The sequence below is a fragment of the Dendrobates tinctorius genome, unplaced genomic scaffold (assembly GCF_039654945.1).
Source record: "Dendrobates tinctorius isolate UK_male_01 unplaced genomic scaffold, ASM3965494v1 ptg000383l, whole genome shotgun sequence".
NCBI classification, from domain to species: Eukaryota; Metazoa; Chordata; class Amphibia; order Anura; family Dendrobatidae; genus Dendrobates; species Dendrobates tinctorius.
This window is the reverse complement of record NW_027362049.1, coordinates 4318426-4336291: the sequence shown is the minus strand read 5'-3', so window position 1 is coordinate 4336291 and position 17866 is coordinate 4318426. Positions and strand designations below refer to the sequence as shown.

Genomic DNA, 17866 nt, shown 5'->3' with positions numbered 1-17866 from the left:
ATTGTCTTGGATCCATGGTATAACTACTAGGGTCTTATGTGAAAATACCACCATGTGGTTTTTTTTAATTGTATTTATGTAAATGTCTCTTTAAATACAATAAATTATATTTTTAATATAGTTTTGTGTATAGTACTCCTTTTTCTTTTTTTTTTCTTGTTGACAACAAGTCAGCAGCAGATACTTAAAGAGACCAGCACACTCATTCTTCTGGCATCACCTTTAGTAAAAGAGAAAACTATTTTTTTCTCTTCTATACCCTAAATCAGGTCAGTCCCAGCTCCCCATACAGCGAGACGGCAGAGCAGCTGTGTGCCTCTGCTGGGATTACATATTTCTAGCACACCACGTCAGATCCATGCACACTGCAAACACATGATCTACTCATACTAACAGTTTAGTAAGGTACACGGACTGTGTCAATTATCCTCTTGGAATTTATTAAACTGTTGTAGACATTTCGACAGACAAGAATGACGTGTACGCGCCAATTTCTGCTCATGACCCACCCTGCTTACACTTGCATTGTGATGTACAAGGAATCCAGACTATGCGCTTCTGCTTCCCATTATCTGGGTGTATAACTGGAGATAATTATGACTACTCAAGTACCACGTGATGATCGCCAAGCTTCTCGCAAAACCTTGTGGAGGACGATGACCAACTGAATCACAAAAAGAGGCTGCTCAAAAGTAATAACCTTATACAAAAATATCTTCATTACACAGATGGAACTTGATTAGAAGTAGATCTGATGCCCTATTCTTAAAGGCCATATAAATTTGCACTAAGAACCATATCTATGGAACCACGGCCAATGAAAAAACAAAATAAAAAAAAAAAAACCCTGCCGCTTTTGACCTGGTAACGGGTCCTCTTTAAAGTTGATATATTGAAGTAAAGAAAATTTGAGGGTTCTGTGCAGGGCTGTGGAGTCGGTAAGCCACAGTTGCGACTCGGACTCCTGGATTTTATCAGGCTCCGACTCCTTCATAAATGGCCAATTCATAACAACAAATTTACTGTTGTAAAATATTAAACATCGTGCTTATTCAGTTTCTCACCAACATATAAGTAATCAGACCACTTAGAGCAAAAACTACATTTATTAGAATACAATTAGAATATAGCAAATAACTTTTATAAACTTTTCTAAACTGTAAGTAAATATGCAATTAACACTTTTATGCAGTTAATAAGAAGAAATCTATAAATTTGTCCTCAGAAAAAGTATTGCCTCTGTCAGATCCTCCTTCATGGATGCCCTCAAATCTGATCTAATTATTTTGAGAGCAGAGAACAACCTCTCTACACTAACTTGTGTTGGTGGCAAAGCAGTAACCACTCGGGCAACATCTCTGACAATGTCAGGATACAGAGGAATCGCTTGTTGCACTGTTATTTTTGATGAACGGTCAAATTTCTCAATTTCTTTTAGTGCACATGAAAAATTCTGCTGAAATGTACTGGCTGTGTTCCTTGATGGGGATGACTCTTCTATGCGGGAACGCTTTGCACGGTCCTTGTGATCCAAATATTTTTTGAAATTAAATTCTTCATCAGTTGATGATGAGGGTGAAGATGTGGCAGGACGACCAAATTCTTCTTGTTCCTCCTGACTGTTCTGCAAACCTTTCATCCTTACTGCTATTTCAAACAGAGCTTCTTTTCCTTTACTTAGCTGTTGATCATCTAGAAGAATCCGATGCATTGGGTCTACATAAACAGCTGCCAAAAGAATGTTATTTTGTAATAGTAGCTCCTCTCTCCGTTTCATTGATGTAGCAATGCCACTTGCAATTAACCCTCCTCTTTGGGACAGGCGAAACATCAAGTTCTTCCACTCCTTTAAGAAAATACCTGGAGTTAAGTCCTCTGCTTGTAATTTTTTAGTCACTGTAAATGGGTGCTCTAGCAATTTTTCCAGCTCAGTCACCTGATTCCACTGACTTTCATTTAGCATCAGTTGAGGGTTAGCCATGTCTACAAGAAAGGTTTTCAGTTCAACCAAGCGCTGAATCATTAAGTACTGCCCCATCGTGTGGCTTGATCAATAATTGCCCCTTTACCAGCACGTCTCTTCAAAATTGAGTCAACTTTAGGGGTTCTGGCAACAGTAGCCAATTTTCTCACCTTGCCAATCAGTGCAGCAGCATGTCCTTCTTGCAGACTGTCTTATAGCCAGCTGTAGCGTATGCACAACACAGCGCATGTGATGAATGAAAGAACATATTGACACAGTTTCAACAAGATCATCTAAACTATCATGTTGCTGTTCATCTGAAGCAACTTCAGTTTGCTCCTCAGTTACAATACTGTGTTCCTCTATTTCAAACATTTCTGTGTCTGTGGACCCAGAATGTTCTTCTAGCTGCTGGTCACCATCATTACTCTCATTCATTAGCTTAATAGTACTTATCATATTTGAAGCATTGTCAGTTACGACAGAAAGAACTTGCTCTTTTTTAATTTCATAGTCTTGCAGAACCTTTTCCACCAAGACCTGGAGAAACTCACTGGTGTGATGAGCTTTGGTGTCTTTTACTGCCAATGTCTTGGTAACTATTTCATTTTTGTCACAAACAAATCGGACATTGATGGCAAAATAGTTCACTCTGTGACGTGTGCAGGCATCCATTTTAAGAAACAGAAAGCGTCCCTTGAGAGTTTTTTTAAGTTCTTCCTTTTGTTTAAAAGCTTCTTCGATTACTAATTTTCTAATACTCTCTCACTCCAGAGAAACACCAAGCTTGCTGGCCATTTCCCCATTCAGACACATAAAAGCTGGTCGTGAAAATAATGAAATAGGCACACTATCCTTTACAAGCTCTATGATCTGTTTTTTAAATGTATCTACTGTCATTGTCACAGTAACTTTGTCACTGACAAAATATCTTGCAACTGATGGCTGCAAAGTTCTCTGCTCCTTTGTTTGGCTGGAAGAGCTGGGCACTGGTTCATTGGTTTGGATGCAGTCTCTCTCATCCACTGCTTTCAGTACTTCTGGATGAAAGCGCTGTAAATGTCTCTTTAGATTAGAAGCTCTGGTAGGAGCATTTTTATCTTTGCCTGAATATGCACTCATCTTGGCTTCACAGCATTTGTTTTCGTCTGGATCATTTGACATAATGTTTTCTATCTTGAGTGATGGTGAAATGTTCAAATACAGCTGATTTAATGTGATGCTTCTTTGACATTCTCAGGTTTTTAATTCTGCATTCACAATCCAAATGACAATTGTTTTTCCTAAAAACAATTGTACACAATTATTGCCAGGTCGTACAACTGATATAGTGGTCAGTAATACTGTTATTATTCCTCATGTACTCACAGTTAACTGATGCAAAGTTTGTTGAAAGGATAATACTTCTTACAGTCTTCCTCTTCTGAGTAGCAGGCAGCTGTGAGATGCTTGGAAGACGCACACCTAGTGTAATCTAGTCTAGAGGAGGAGCTTTACTACTAAGAATTTGCAACACATTTTCACTTTCAGTTTCATACATTGTAAGTAGGGGGGTTGGGGCAGCATGAGGTTAACCAAGTATAAGATTAGATAAGGGCAGTGGAGAACAGTGACACACAAGAAGTAAGAAATGTCTATCTCCAGCAGAACTGCTTATCACTGTTGTTCATAGTTTGATAGAACATATATATTTGAGTAACATTTATAAAATTCATATGAAAGTTCAATTATGAAATATTAATACATTTTTTTTTAAAGCTGGAGTCTGAGTCGGTACATTTCTACAGACTCCAACCAAAACTAACTCCGACTCCACAGCCCTGGTTCTGTGCCCATGATGAGGTTTGTAAACCTTGAAACGCGTTTACGCAATAAACCGCAATTATGCTACATCTTTGTCTATTATGGCAGTATGGATACTTGGCAGTGCGGATTTTGAATCACCAGATTACGCATTCTACTGCAGCAAACCCCTTTGGTGATCATGCAGCTGCCTGTAAATGCTTTATACAGGACTTGTGACTGTCACAACTCTATCAGGTGAGCAGATTTCTTAATGTTCTATACCCGTTTGTCACCAGGTAAGTTTTTCCATTTTTATTTAGGAAAGAAAAATTGGCATAGGCAACAATCCTGATGTGCAAAATTGTGACCATTAGATTACTGGGTGAAAGAGTTCCCAAACTGGCAGGTATTGTGGGGTGTTCCTGGTAAGCAGTGTGTAGTACCTACCCTTAGTGGTCTAGAGAAGGACTGCTGGTGAATTAGTGACACTCCTCTATGTATACGAGTCCCACAGAACAGCTACCTGTAGAACAAACTGATGATGGGAACATAAAGAAAATCTATTGCATCTTGCCGAGTATGAGACCACCAAGCTGCAGATCATGATGCCAGTGCTGAGTGGTGGGCCGAATTATGGTGAAGGAAGGGGTGAATATTCATTTCGCGTTTGCATATGCTTGACTTGCCGGGCCGAGAGTATACATTTTCTGGGGCTTACAGTAACAACGGGGCAACGCACAGCAATAAAAGTTACATGTCCTGAAGGGACTACCCAAGCCATATTTCAGGACACTATTCGTATGGTAAGCAAAAAGGACCTGACAGATTCCCTTTAAGTGCTTTGTCCAGAGCTGCTCACTACCGCATCCAATGAAGAGGTCACCTACATGAAATGCGTAATAGCAGGCCGGTGGGATTGTACTGTCAAACAGCCCTCACTTCCAAAGTGGCAGTGACCATCTATTGTTGCATTTCATAGACACAGCGTCTTCTTACAGAAGTATGTCTCCTGCTCATTGCTCAGTAATGAGGAACGTGAGAAGTTTGAGAACCGGAGAATGTGGAGGCCAAATCTCTGAATACCGATCTATTTACTGCGACATGTACTGGAAAAACAAGTCTGATTCATGGTGGCCCCATATTACAGCTTTTAGGACTTCTGAAAGCTGTCATCATGTTTTAGCCACCAACACAGAGCAGCATAATGTAGGGGCACAGATGCTGATTCCAGTCACTTACTGGGCTGTTTGCTGCACTTTTTATTAAAAAAAAATATCACTAGAGGACTAGTAAGCCTGCTGTCATGTAGTCCTCCATATTAATGAGCTCTGTATAACCCCGCTCCCAATACAGATTGGCAGCTCTCTGTGCACACTGTGCATAGGCAGAAAGCTGCAAAATTAATGATGTGGGTTGGGTTATACAGAGCACTGGATTTAAAGAACTGGTAGATTTGTAGCAGACAAGCCAGTGATTCTATCAAAACTGCAAACAGCCCAGTAAGTGATAAATCACTGGAATTAGGGTGTTACGCACCAGTCCAGGGAACCGTGCATTAATTCAACCTCCCAGGTCCGGTAGACTTTCTTGAAGTCCACGTTGGGCTTTGCAAATAGCCAGGCGTGCTCCTAGGAGTTGTGTTTCCTAGACACACACCTGGGTCTTAGTATTGTATTAAGACTTGGAAGTAACTCTTTCAGTGTGTCTGTGCACAGTTCCTGTCCACAGGTTCCAGGCCATCTCCTGGTCGCCTGTGGTTTCCAGTCCCAGAGTTATTAGCCTGCGGCTTCCAGTACGTCTGCTGCCTGTCAGTTGTCTTCAGGACCTCTTTAAGACTTTCAGCCTGCCTCTATGTGGCTCCCTACAGCTTTTAGGATGTCTGTTTGCGGCTTTCAGGACCCCTGTAACACTTTCAATTTGCCTCCAGTAACTCTGCCGTTTCCCAAGTGCTACAAGCGCTTGCTGCACTGACGCCCGTGGCCTGTGTGCCTAACTGGACCTTGGATTTAGAGGATCCACCTCACCTAGTGAGTCCACTTTAAATTATGCTGTTCTCAGGAGAAAAAAAAACCTAGAGACAGATTCCCCTTAAAAAGGATATGATACTGCCATCTCAGAACCAGATATCACAGGACACCTTCAGAGACCTTGTTGAGTCCATGGCTTTATGGTTAGACGTGTTTTTGAGGCATGAAGGGACCTACACGGTATTAGACAAGTGCTGCATATGTTTGCAACAGATCATAACATTTTTAAGCAAGTTTCGGGAATAGATCAACCCCATCTCTTAGATATCACCAAAGTTTCCCCACAGACACCATTAGAGATTATTTCTCTTAATTGCAGAACAGACACCTGTTTCTCGAAAAATATATGAAAAAACTGCATTCCGACAGAAACTCCAACAGAGCCAATCACGTAAATGAAGCCACGCGAGTCACCGTATGTCCTACATCCTGACAGTATTCAGCTACGTCAAACATCAACAAAATGACTTGTCTTCTGCAGGTCTGAAAGAGACAAAAACGGCCAGGACATACAGTGACTCACATGGCATCATTAAGGCTATGTGCCTACGTTGCGTTTAAATCCGGACACTGAAAACCGGACTCCTTCCTAGAAATTGCGCGTTTTTTCTACGTGATTTTACCACGATTATGCCGTGATTTTCACGTGCGATATTTAAGCACTTTCCAAGTGATTTGAAGCATCGCTTGGAAAGTGATTGACAGGTTGGTCACACAGTGTTTGACAAGTGTGACCAGGTTTTTACTATTGAGGCGGCCTATGCGGCATCAATAGTAAAAGAAAGAATGTATATAAAAAAAAAAAAAAAAAATTTATCGGGGTATATTTACCTTCCGACGTCCCGCGCAGTCTCAGCGACGCTCCCGTTCCCAGCGATGCCTTGTAGGCCTGTGATGACGTTGGTCTTGCGTTGCTATAGCGATCTAACGAGACCACTAGAGTCACGCGAGACTACGTCATCACAGGACCTTGCCGCAAGGCATTACTGGTAACGCTTAGGCCGGGAATGCAGAGCGGGACGTCGGAAGGTAAATATACCCCGATTTTTTATTCTTTTTTTTACAGGGGTATGGTACCCAGGGCCTGGAGGACAGTCTCCTCTCCTCCACACCGTGGGTACCAACCGCACATGAGACGCTTAACTTCGCGCATGGTGGGCATAGCCACATGCGGGAAGTAAGCGATTCTCATGCATTCCTATGGGTGCGGAATCGCGGCAATTCTTTGCGATTCCGCACAAAAGAATGAGCATGCTGCGATTTTTTCCGTGATGCGATTCCGCCGCGGAAAAAAGCGCAGCATTAGCACAGCATGTGCGGAATGTCATAGGAATGCATGGGGGGCGTTCTGTACACGATTTTTAAACGTTTTCGCAGCATTTTTGCGCCGCAAATCGCGGCAAAAGTGCTTAAAAATCGCATCGTGGGCACATAGCCTAAGTGATTGGCTATGTCGGGGAGCGCTCGAAATCCAGTTGTTTGGAGATTTCGACAGATACCCTGACATAGTGGTCGGCGGGGAGCATGGACTAAGCCTGAACCAAGCCTTAGCTGGCAGAGAATGACTTCAGTCTAAAACGGGACTGTCCAAACCACAGAATCCTGGTCAATAGCTGAAGGACTTGGTCTACATTAACATACAGGTCAGAGAAAATACACTGCATTTTTGAATGGTGCTGAACAGGTTACATGGTTCACTTCCCATGTTTACTAGCAGAGCTGCCAGAAGCTCAGGGGAACTTACAGTAGAGGAGTCTCATAGGAGTCCTCATGCCGGAAGCCAAAGTGCTCTGCTTGTGTTGTCAGTCAGCTAAGCTTTCCCATCAGCTGGACCCACCCTGAAACTTCCTATTGTCAGCAATGAGCAGAAGAAAACAGAGCATTAGAGAAATCATGACTAACACCGGGCAAGCCGCAGATGGCTGCACGAGCCAACAAATCCTCGAGACGTCACCCAAAGTGAATGCACCTACATAGGTCTCCAGAACCTCAACAAGTCAATCACAAGACGGGTCTTTACAATCTGGGACTGGCAGTTTGCAGTCTGGGACCATTGATGCGAAAGTCATATCCACACTGCAGAGTTCAATAGTTATAAGGGAATAAACATACAGAATACTATGTAATATAGCCAGGGTGGGTTGCAAATCTATATATACACTGCTAAGGTGTGCATCTTTTTAGGACAAGTTCACAAGCAGCAGATTTGTTAAAGATTTTGTGGAACAAACAAAAAAAAAAAAAAAAAGAAAAAAAAAACAAAACCACCACCTCTATACACACGTGGTCAAAATTGTTGGTACCCCTCGTTTAATGACAGAAAAACCCACAATGGTCACAGAAATAACTTGAATCTGACAAAAGTAATAAATCAAAAATATATGAAAATAAACAAATGAAAGTCAGACATTGCTTTTCAACCATGCTTCCACAGGATTTGAAAAAAAGTGAGTGGGCCTGTATAGAGGGCTACAGATACTCACTGTGCTGTTTGGTGACATGGTGTGCATCACACTCAACTTGGACCAGATGAACGAAGGAAAGAGTTGTCTCAGGAGATTAGAAAGAAAATTATAGACAAAAGATAAAAGTTATAAGACCATCTCCAAGCTGCTTTATGTTCCTGTGACTACAGCTGCACATATTATTCAGAAATTTAAGCTCCCTGGACGTGGCCACAGGAGGAAAATTGATGACAAATCAAAGAGACGGATAATACGAATGGTAACAAAAGAGCCCAGAAAAACTTCTAATCAGATTAAACGTGAACTTCAAGCTCAAGTAACATCAGTGTCAGATCACATCATCCGTTTTTGTATGAGCCAAAGTGGACCTCATGGGAGACAACCAAGGAGGACACCATTATTGAAAAGAAAAAAAAAAAAATCATCATAAAGCCAGAGTAGAATTTGCCAAACTACATGTTGACAAGCCACAAAGCTTCTGGGAGAATGTCATATGGACAGATGAGGCAAAAATGGAACTTTTTCGCAAGGTACATCATCTATGTTCACAGACGGAAATATGAAGCATATCAAGAAAAGAACACTGTCCCTACTGTGAAACATGAAGGAGGCTCTGTTATGTTCTGGGATTGCTTTGCTGCATCTGGCACAGTGTGTCTAGAATCTGTGCAGGGTACAATGAAATCTCAAGACTATCAAGGCATTCTAGAGAGAAATGTGCTGCCCAGTATCAGAAAGCTTGGTCTCAGTCGCAAGTCATGGGTCTTGCAACAGGATAATGACACAAAACACACAGCTTAAAACACACAAGAATGGCTAAGAGGAAAACAATGGACTATTCTGAAGTGACCTTCTATGAGCCATGACCTAAATCCTATTGAGCATCTTTGGAAATAGCTGAAACATGCCATCTGGAAAAGGCAACCTTCAAACAAGAGACAACTGGAGTAGTTTGCTCTTGAGGAGTGGGCCAAAATACCTTTTGAGAGTTGCAGAAGTCTCATTGACAGTTACAGGAATCATTTGATTAGTGATTGTCTCAAAGGTTGTACAACAAAATATTAAGTTAAGGGTACGATCATTTCTGTCCAGGACTATTTCATGAGCTTCATTTTTATTTTTTAAATTTTGTGGAAGCATGGCTGAAAAGCAGTGTCTGACTTTCATTTGTACATTTTCATAGATTTTTGATTTATTATTATTTTTGTCAGATTCAAGTTATTTCTGTGACCATTGTGGGTTTTTCTGTCATTACACGAGGGGTATCAACAATTTTAACCACGTGTGTATATCTGAATGGTATTTCTACAGCATGCGTTTAGATTTCTGCAAGCGCAATTAAATTGTATGGGAAAGTTGCAAACATTTTTGCCACTTGCAACGCCTTAAAAGGGTTATCTTCGAGTTCTGGAATGGGCTTCTAAAAACAGGGAACTTTACAATTTACTAAAAATCCTCTCCACACAAGACGGACTGTTCATTTAATATTCTTCTGTTCATTGCCAAGGATACTGGCCACCTTTACAGCTTATGAGGTCTGCTAGGTTAGAAGCATAGCACTCACAAGCTCTTTTCTATAGCGCTTGTGAGAGCTGCTCCAAAGCTGAATGGGATCACTGGATATGGCCAGCTTCACTGCCTTTGAGTTGGTCCAGAAGTGCAATTATGCAGCACACCTAAAATGTCAGTCAGGACTGAACCATCTCCTGGAAAGTAGGAAGACTGGTGGCAGGGGATCAGTGCACTCCTGGAAAAAAAAAAATTCTAATCACATCAGGCCGACAGGGAGATCCAAACATCAGCTGCTGAGGATTTTAACACGCGCCATGCCAGGGAATAAGCAAACTGTAAAGACCCATCAAGACAATGCCTGTCCATGTGCTCTACATGGGTGGAGAGTTCCACGCTCAGGGCCCCTCTCCCCCACTGACAACAGAGCTGCCCCTCAGGCTAGGACGGCACTGTGTGATCCACAGGGGGCAGAGCACCAGAGTATAGGGCATCACTGTACTCTTGAAAGAATCAAGTCTGCAAAAGCAGCAAGATGAGGACATTAGCAATCCTGAGAACAGAGTGTATAGAGTTTTAAAAAAACACTAGGGGATTCTCCTGGCGGACCCGAATTTGAGAGGACTTATTCCACAGAAACCCAGTATCACCTATAGAAAAGGAAGATCAATAGGTGACCGTCTTGTACACAGTCTTTACCAGAGACCTGCTGGAGCTGGCTTGACAGAAACCCCCTAGGCTGTTTTAGATGTGGTAACTGCACCAGGTGTAATGTTATGAATCAATGCAAAACCTTCACTAGTGCAACTAACGGAAGGGTCTTCTGTATTCGGGATTTTGGGAACTGTAGATCATCAGGTTTGGTGTATAAAGCGACATGCAGGTGCCCAATGGATTATGTGGGCAAAACTACGAGAGAACTTAGGGTGAGAGTGGGCGATATTAGAAATAAACGAGATACTCCAATTGCTGACATATGAATGCTGTCCATAATGGCCGCCTTAGTGAGATTAATTTCAATAGGATTGAGCTAATAAAACCTAGAGTGAGGGGAGGGAATCTGGATAAAATCGTCTTGAGACGGGAATGGGAATGGGTTTTCAGACTACAGTCCCTCTTCCCTGATGGAATGAATGAATGTTTGTCCTATACCTGCTTTATCTGATATTTTCTGATTTGACAACTGGCATTTTTGGAAGTAGATGGGGGAGCATAATGGCACGTCATGATACGTCTGACACGTATACCATATTTATGGTTTTATTAATTTACTGTTTCGTGTTCTTATTATCTGTACTTTGGCATATCTACTAGTCCCATTTGTGTACTCCGCTTTAATACCTATTTTGGTGACCTGTTGGCCAGGCACTGATACATATTATAGACTAAGCGTTTTGAGTGTGCCGCAAGTTTGAAGTGTCCATCTATTCATGTGCCTGCCATACCGCGCCTTTTGGTGTGGGTTCTGTGCGGCCTGGATGTGTTTCGTTTCTCTTTATGCCTGATGAATTGGAATATAGCGCACAACTGCAAAAATGTTTGAGCATGCGCAGGTCCGATCTATTATCACCGTGGCCATTTTGGTTTCTGGCTACACAGTATGTGTACTAGCGGCCATCTTGTTTGCGCTCCATGCCGGAGCGCATGCGGGGGCTCTATGGCATCGTTTATCCGGGTGCACACGTGAGTTACCTCTTGCTGCAATTATGGGATTAATTATTCTTCCCTTCGATGATTGGGTAGGCGTTCCTATGTGCAATAATGGGGGCTTTATAAGGTCGGCCTCCTTTGACCGCGGGTGCCATCTCATCCTGATATCTGACATGATGGACACCGTTTCTATCTCTCTTGCCTCCTGATGAACCGCTGTTGGGGAAAACGCGTTACCTGTGATATCAGGGACCGGCAGGGCAGTAAAGGACAGTCCTCGCCGAGTGGGGGCGCCAAAATCGGGATCCCTAGGGTGCCAACCTCCACGGATAGGAAGGTATAAGAAAGGCTTATGGCAGGGCTTTGCTGCATCTCAGTTCAGGTCTTTTAATGTGGCATTTGCCATGGTTTCACTGGGAAATGGGTGTATTTTATACGTATGAAATATAATCCCTATAAAAACGATTTTATGTTCACACTGTAATTATTAATTCCTACAGTATATGCTTTTTCGAAGAGGAACACACGCATACTGCCTTCACGCTGCGGCTCATGCCAAATCTCCTGGTATGACACATCACGTGCCCTCGCCCATTATTTAGAGGGTGCTGGTTGTGGCTGTCAGGACGCACAGATGCAAGCATTGTGAGAACAGGCTGTTCTGGGAGCGCCTGCAGAGCAGCTGACACGTACTGGGTTCACAGACTAAACCCGGCCTCCCACAGTCCACTTCCTGAGCCACCCACAGACATTTCCAGATTCTCAAGAATTTCCAAACACCCATATAATGAATTGCACATACCACAATCCGATTCCGCTTTCTGAAAAGCAGCACATCAGTGCAGAAAGTAAAGCCTGGGCACCTGCAAGCAGGACTAATGCAATCTATGAATACAAAGTAGGAACGTGTGCCACGACCAAAGCGTGCAACGTGCAAACGCCAGGGACAAGATTGCATTTACTGTGATGTGTGCCCGGAAATATTCTTCACAAATTAGAGTGTGAGACAACGGGAAAGCATGCATTGTTCCTTCCTGCCCCGATGATCTAGGAATGACTGCACACATAACTAGGAGACTACATTTACTCGCACGATACCCTACAATTACAGAGAGAATTAAAGGGAATTTCTCATCAGGTTTTTTGCCACCTAATTGGACAGCAGAAAAATGTAGGCGCAGAGACCCTGATTCCAGTGATGTGTCACTTACTGAGCTGAATGCTGTAATTTTTATTAAAAAAAAAAAAAAATAATATAGAAATAACACTATTTTATCAGCAGGAGATTATAAAGCATGTAGGCCCTCCACATTCATAAGCCCTGTATAACCCCACCAACATCATTTATTTGAAGCTTTCTACCTATGCACAGTGTACACAGAAAACTGCCAGTGATGTGAACGGGGATACACAAAGCTCAGCATTCAGAGAACTAGCAGATCTGCAGCAGAGAAAACAGTGAGGTTGTCAAAACTACAGCAAGCAGCCTACTAAGTGAGACATTGCTGGAATCATGGTCTCTGCCCCTACGTCATGCTGCTCTCAGATGGGGTAGCAAAAACCTGGTGGCTCATTAGTTTTAAAGGGGATTTCAACCCCAATCCTGAGAATAGCAGGGCTGCAGTGCAGATTCAGTGAACACCGCCATTCAATTGAAAGGGGCAGCGCTGCAGTTTCCTGCACTTCTGGATGACAAGGTGTGTCATTTTGAAGAGAAAAATAAAAAACTCTCAGGATTGATAAGGCATCTTAAAAAGGTGAGCCTCCCAATTTTTTTTTTTGCCTGGGAAATGCCATTAAATATTACTTGGGGTGATTTCAAAATTTAGGAGCCAAGAAATATTTTTCGGTTGTAGAACCCTGTGCCAACACTTTATGGAACGGAGAGATGCATTTATACAGATCACGTCATTTTTAGAACTATAGGAGGTAAAAGGCCCATAAGACAAGGCAAGAAGAGATACAGAAGCGCGACGGTGGCTGCAGAAAATCAGACCCTGTACTAGGGGTAGGAAAATATATGCCGGTGTCTTGTTAATGAGTATTACCCATGCTGCATACAAGACGAAACAGTAGCAGTAAATATGCCAAAACGAAGCCAGCACTTGTTATCCCATTACAACAAAATCCGTTCATATGCACAAAGGTGAATAGCAGCGAAAAAGGAGACCCTTCACTGGAGAACTCAACATATCACCCCCCCCCCCCCATTTCTCCATGGTGTCCCGGCAATAACAGCTGATCCCTGGCCATTTCGGCTGCAGTTAGCCAATCGCTAACCGACTCTCGTATAGAGAAGGATTTTTCCATATGGGACAGCATTTTAAGCAACTACATAAGGCTGAGCTTCAAAATCACATGCTGTCCATTAGGAAAACTGGTGCTTTTACTGGGAGGCTGTATAAATAAAAAAAAACAAAAAAAAAACAAAACACTTTTCTGTGACAACAAATGTAATAGAAAGCAGAACAAGTGAACATAACCAAAATCTATTTTAGAAAGGCAGCCCATTTCACTGGCACCTAACGAGTACAGCATAGAGAAAAATCCCAGTGCTAAAGCTGCAGGGGATTTTCATGGCAAATTATTACAGGGAAAAAGCCGTGGAGTCTCAAAACCGAGTGAAAAGCTCTGAAAATCTACTTTCCTGGCCGCGCTATGGATTTACATGACATCAAAGCAGGCAGATCTTGGTTGTAGACCCTAAAGGCCTGTATTATTTTGAGCTGGAACAGAAATAACTCGGCAGTAATAGATACAGTAATCATCAGCTCACGGTGCATAATGTTGGACATCTCCCAGAAAACGTTAATAGTACATGCAATTAAATGTACATTAATACAGGGAGCCTGTGGAATCTGCAGAACGACTTGATTAAAATACATACAGAGAGTCTGTGCCAGCCGCTGGCACCTCCAGGAACAGGCCATTTACCATATGACATGAAGACTTACCGCCATAATTAACTCAAAGCTGGATTTATACACCCGGACGGGTGACTGGTATTTCTGCACCATGGTGACCGGATCTTAAGGAACGTCAGGAACCTACAATGTAAGAGAAATAGGTTAGCGTGATAAAATAATAAAACTGACATGTGCATGTGTGTTCACCCCTTTTGCTATGAGGCCCCTAAAACATTTTTGGTGCAAGCAATTACCTTCAGAAATCACATGCTTAGTGACAGGAAGTCCACGAGTGTGCAATCTAAGTGTCACATAGTCTGCCAGTATATACACACCTATTCTGAAAGGCCCACAGAGGCTGCCACACCACTAGACAAGCACCATGAAGACCAAAGAGATCACCAAACAAGCCAGGAACAAAGTTGTTGAGAAGTAAAATTCATGGCTGTACTACGAAAAATAAATATTCCAAGCTCCGGAGGAGCCCCCGATGCACCATCAAATCCATCATCACACGGAAAGAACGTGGTACCATAACAAACCTACCAAGAGAGGGCCACTCACCAAAACTCTCAGCCCAGGCAAGGAGGGCATTAATCAGAGAAGTAGCACAGAAACTGAAGGTAATGCTGAAGGAGCTTCAGCGTTCCCAAGCAGAGATTTCAGCATCTGTCCATAAGACCACAATAAGCTGTACACTTCATAGAGATAGAATTTATGGAAGAATGGGCAGAAAAAAAAGCCTTTACTTTACTTACACACAAGAATTGTAAGGCCAAAAGACATGTGGGACACTCCTATTGTATGGAGAAAGGTGCTGTGGTCACATGAGAGCAAAACTGAACATTTAGGTAAAAACAGCTCCTGACCACAAGAACACCATCCGCACAGTGAAACATGGTGGTGGCAGTATCATGCTGTGGGTATGTTTTTCACCAGCAGAGACAAGAAAAATTGTCTGAGTCGAGGAGAAGATGGATGGTGTAAAATACAGGGATATTATTGAGCAAAACCGATTTCATTCTGTCAGTGATTGCAGACTGGGATGTAGGTTCACCTTCCAACAATACAATGACCCAAAGCATACTGCGAAAGCAACACTTGAGTGGTTTAAGGGGAAACGTGTAAATATTTTGGAGTGGCCTAGTCAAAAGCCCAGACCTTAATCCAATTGAAAATCTGTGGTCAGGCTTCACGATTGCTGTTCACCAGTGGAAAGCATCCAACCTGTTCACAGTTGTAGGCATGTTCTTTACATGAACTGATGCAAACCCTCAAAATCACCAGGTTGTGAGTTAGCAAAACAGAAAAAATGCCAAAAGGGTGAACACTTTAGCAAGCCACTGTACATAGAATTTAAAGTGCAGTTCCATCATTGGTAATCATTTACTAACAGGTTGAGGTCAGACAGACAAATGAATGGTAAAAATGAACCCAAAGAAATACAGATTCAACACAACGAAGAAAAACACCCCTTTTTGCACATGTGAAAATACAATGCGTGAATAGGTCCCCTAACCTACTTTCAACTTTTGTTCTTTTCTCTTAATTTCCTCCCTAAGGATACGTGAACGCCATGTCTTATAGACGCCCGAGTACCCACATTGTTATTGAAGAAAGAGATGCCTCAGGAAACAGTTTGAAGAACGGCAAGGTCATTTCTTTTAGCAGTTTCACGGCTTTCGATGCCTTAAGTGATTTAAAGAAGTTAAAGATGGAACATGTTGTTTTGACATTGCTGTGCATATGTCCATTATTTTTAAACTAAGCACTTTTTCAGGTGGATTCCAGGCAGGATCCGCTTGAAAAAGACGAGGTGATCACATACCCTAAAGGTATGCGCACGCAACATCTTTTTCAGGTAGAGGGGACCTGCTGCTTGACCAGTGGTAACAATAGACCATTGGGGGTTTCAGTGGCCAGAACCACAGCGATGAGGTTAGGTACTAGTATAAGGGGCTACCCAGACGGTACAACCCCTTCAAAGTGATCCTTGACCCCAACAAATATCTGGCAAGACCTGATTGAGCAGGTGACCTAACCCGCAGTGTATACGAGAACACGGTTTTCTATGTAGTTCTCCCTCTAAATGCCGCGTAGGCTAGATGATTTTTTATATATATATATATATATATATATATATATATATATATACACACATAGTCATCTCAGGTGATCAACAGCCTCAAAAAAAAAAAAACAAACAAAAAAAAGCACAATTTGTTTCCGCAGTTCTAGTAAAGTACTTGGCGTTCTGAAAGACATGAATGTTTCATTCCTAGGAAAAGCTTTCCTTCCTAAATCTCAGGATTAGCAAACAAGAGGTTGCAGAACAGTTTTATATAGAAAATAATGAGCAGGGAAGACATCGTCCTAGGGCTAAATCTGCACGTTATTGAGCTGTGGGGACACAACCACTTCGGGTAGTTCCGATGTATCGGTATTTCACAAGAGTTCAGCACTGTTATAAATATACAGCAGTCAGATGCGTCACTGTAGTGAGTGAACTTATATCATCCTAACCAATATAGTAACACTTTAATGCATGAGTCTGTCATCAAGCTGACCTCGGATGATGATGTACGTTTTTTCTTTTTGCCTCTCTCTCTCTTCCCCTGCTCTTGTTTCCTTCCCCCCTCCATAACATTATTGTTTGATGATTGATATTTGATTGAATAACTTAGGGACCACTTTATTCATTGCACGCTGGACTCTTCCTTTTGGTTTTGACAAGATTCCATTATTGCAACAGGAAAATAAGGCTACTTTCACACTAGCGTCGTGCACTGCACGTCGCACTGCGTCGTTTTGAAGAAAAAACGCATCCTGCAAAAGTGCTTGCAGGATGCGTTTTTTCTCCATACTTTTATTAACGACGCAGTGCGACGCATTGCCTCACGTCGCAACCGTCGTGCGACGGTTGCGTCGGACCGTCGCCACCAAAAAAACGTTACATGTAACGTTTTTTGGTGCGTCGTCTGCAGCATTTCCGACCGCGCACGCGTGGCCGGAACTCCGCCCCCATCTCCCCGCACCTCACAATGGGGCAGAGGATGCGATGAAAAACAGCATCCGCTGCCCCCGTTGTGCGGCGCTTCCACACTATGCTTCGGTGCGCTGCAATGTCGCATAGCGACGTGCAGTGCACGACGCTAGTGTGAAAGTAGCCTAATTGTCAATTTTTTAAGTTGCTATTATGTGCTCTTAAATGCATAATTGTTTTAGGTTATGTTAAAAAAGTTTTAGAATAAACAGTTTAAAAAAAAAAAAAAAAAAAAAAAAAATAGAAAATAAGAACTTGTATAATCCTGCTTACAAGACCAGTTTTAAGACCAGATCGTGTAGTTTTGTTGCAGATTTTAATTGGAGACGTTTTAGTAACATTTGCCATAAGCGTTAAATACCATACAACCGCATGGCATTAATATGGCGCTTTAATGCTTATTTTTCTGATCAAGTAGGAATCATCAATTCATCTGCAGTTTCAAGATATCTACTTGCCATTAATAAAAGATGTGCATTCAGGGGATTTCCTGAAACTTCATTGCCACAGCTGAGGGT

At 42.3% G+C, this 17866-nt stretch overlaps 1 protein-coding gene across 2 annotated transcripts in view; it reads right to left on the bottom strand.

The window, feature by feature from the left end:
* LOC141075982 (SEC14-like protein 1) overlaps positions 1–17866 on the bottom strand; it is a 61748-nt gene that overhangs the window by 34152 nt on the left and 9730 nt on the right. For both annotated transcript variants that reach the window (XM_073563194.1, XM_073563195.1), the window contains exon 3: positions 14354–14446. In XM_073563194.1, coding sequence (XP_073419295.1) covers positions 14354–14416 — 63 coding nt within the window. In that variant the 5' untranslated portion in view covers positions 14417–14446. The remainder of the gene's footprint in view (positions 1–14353; positions 14447–17866) is intronic.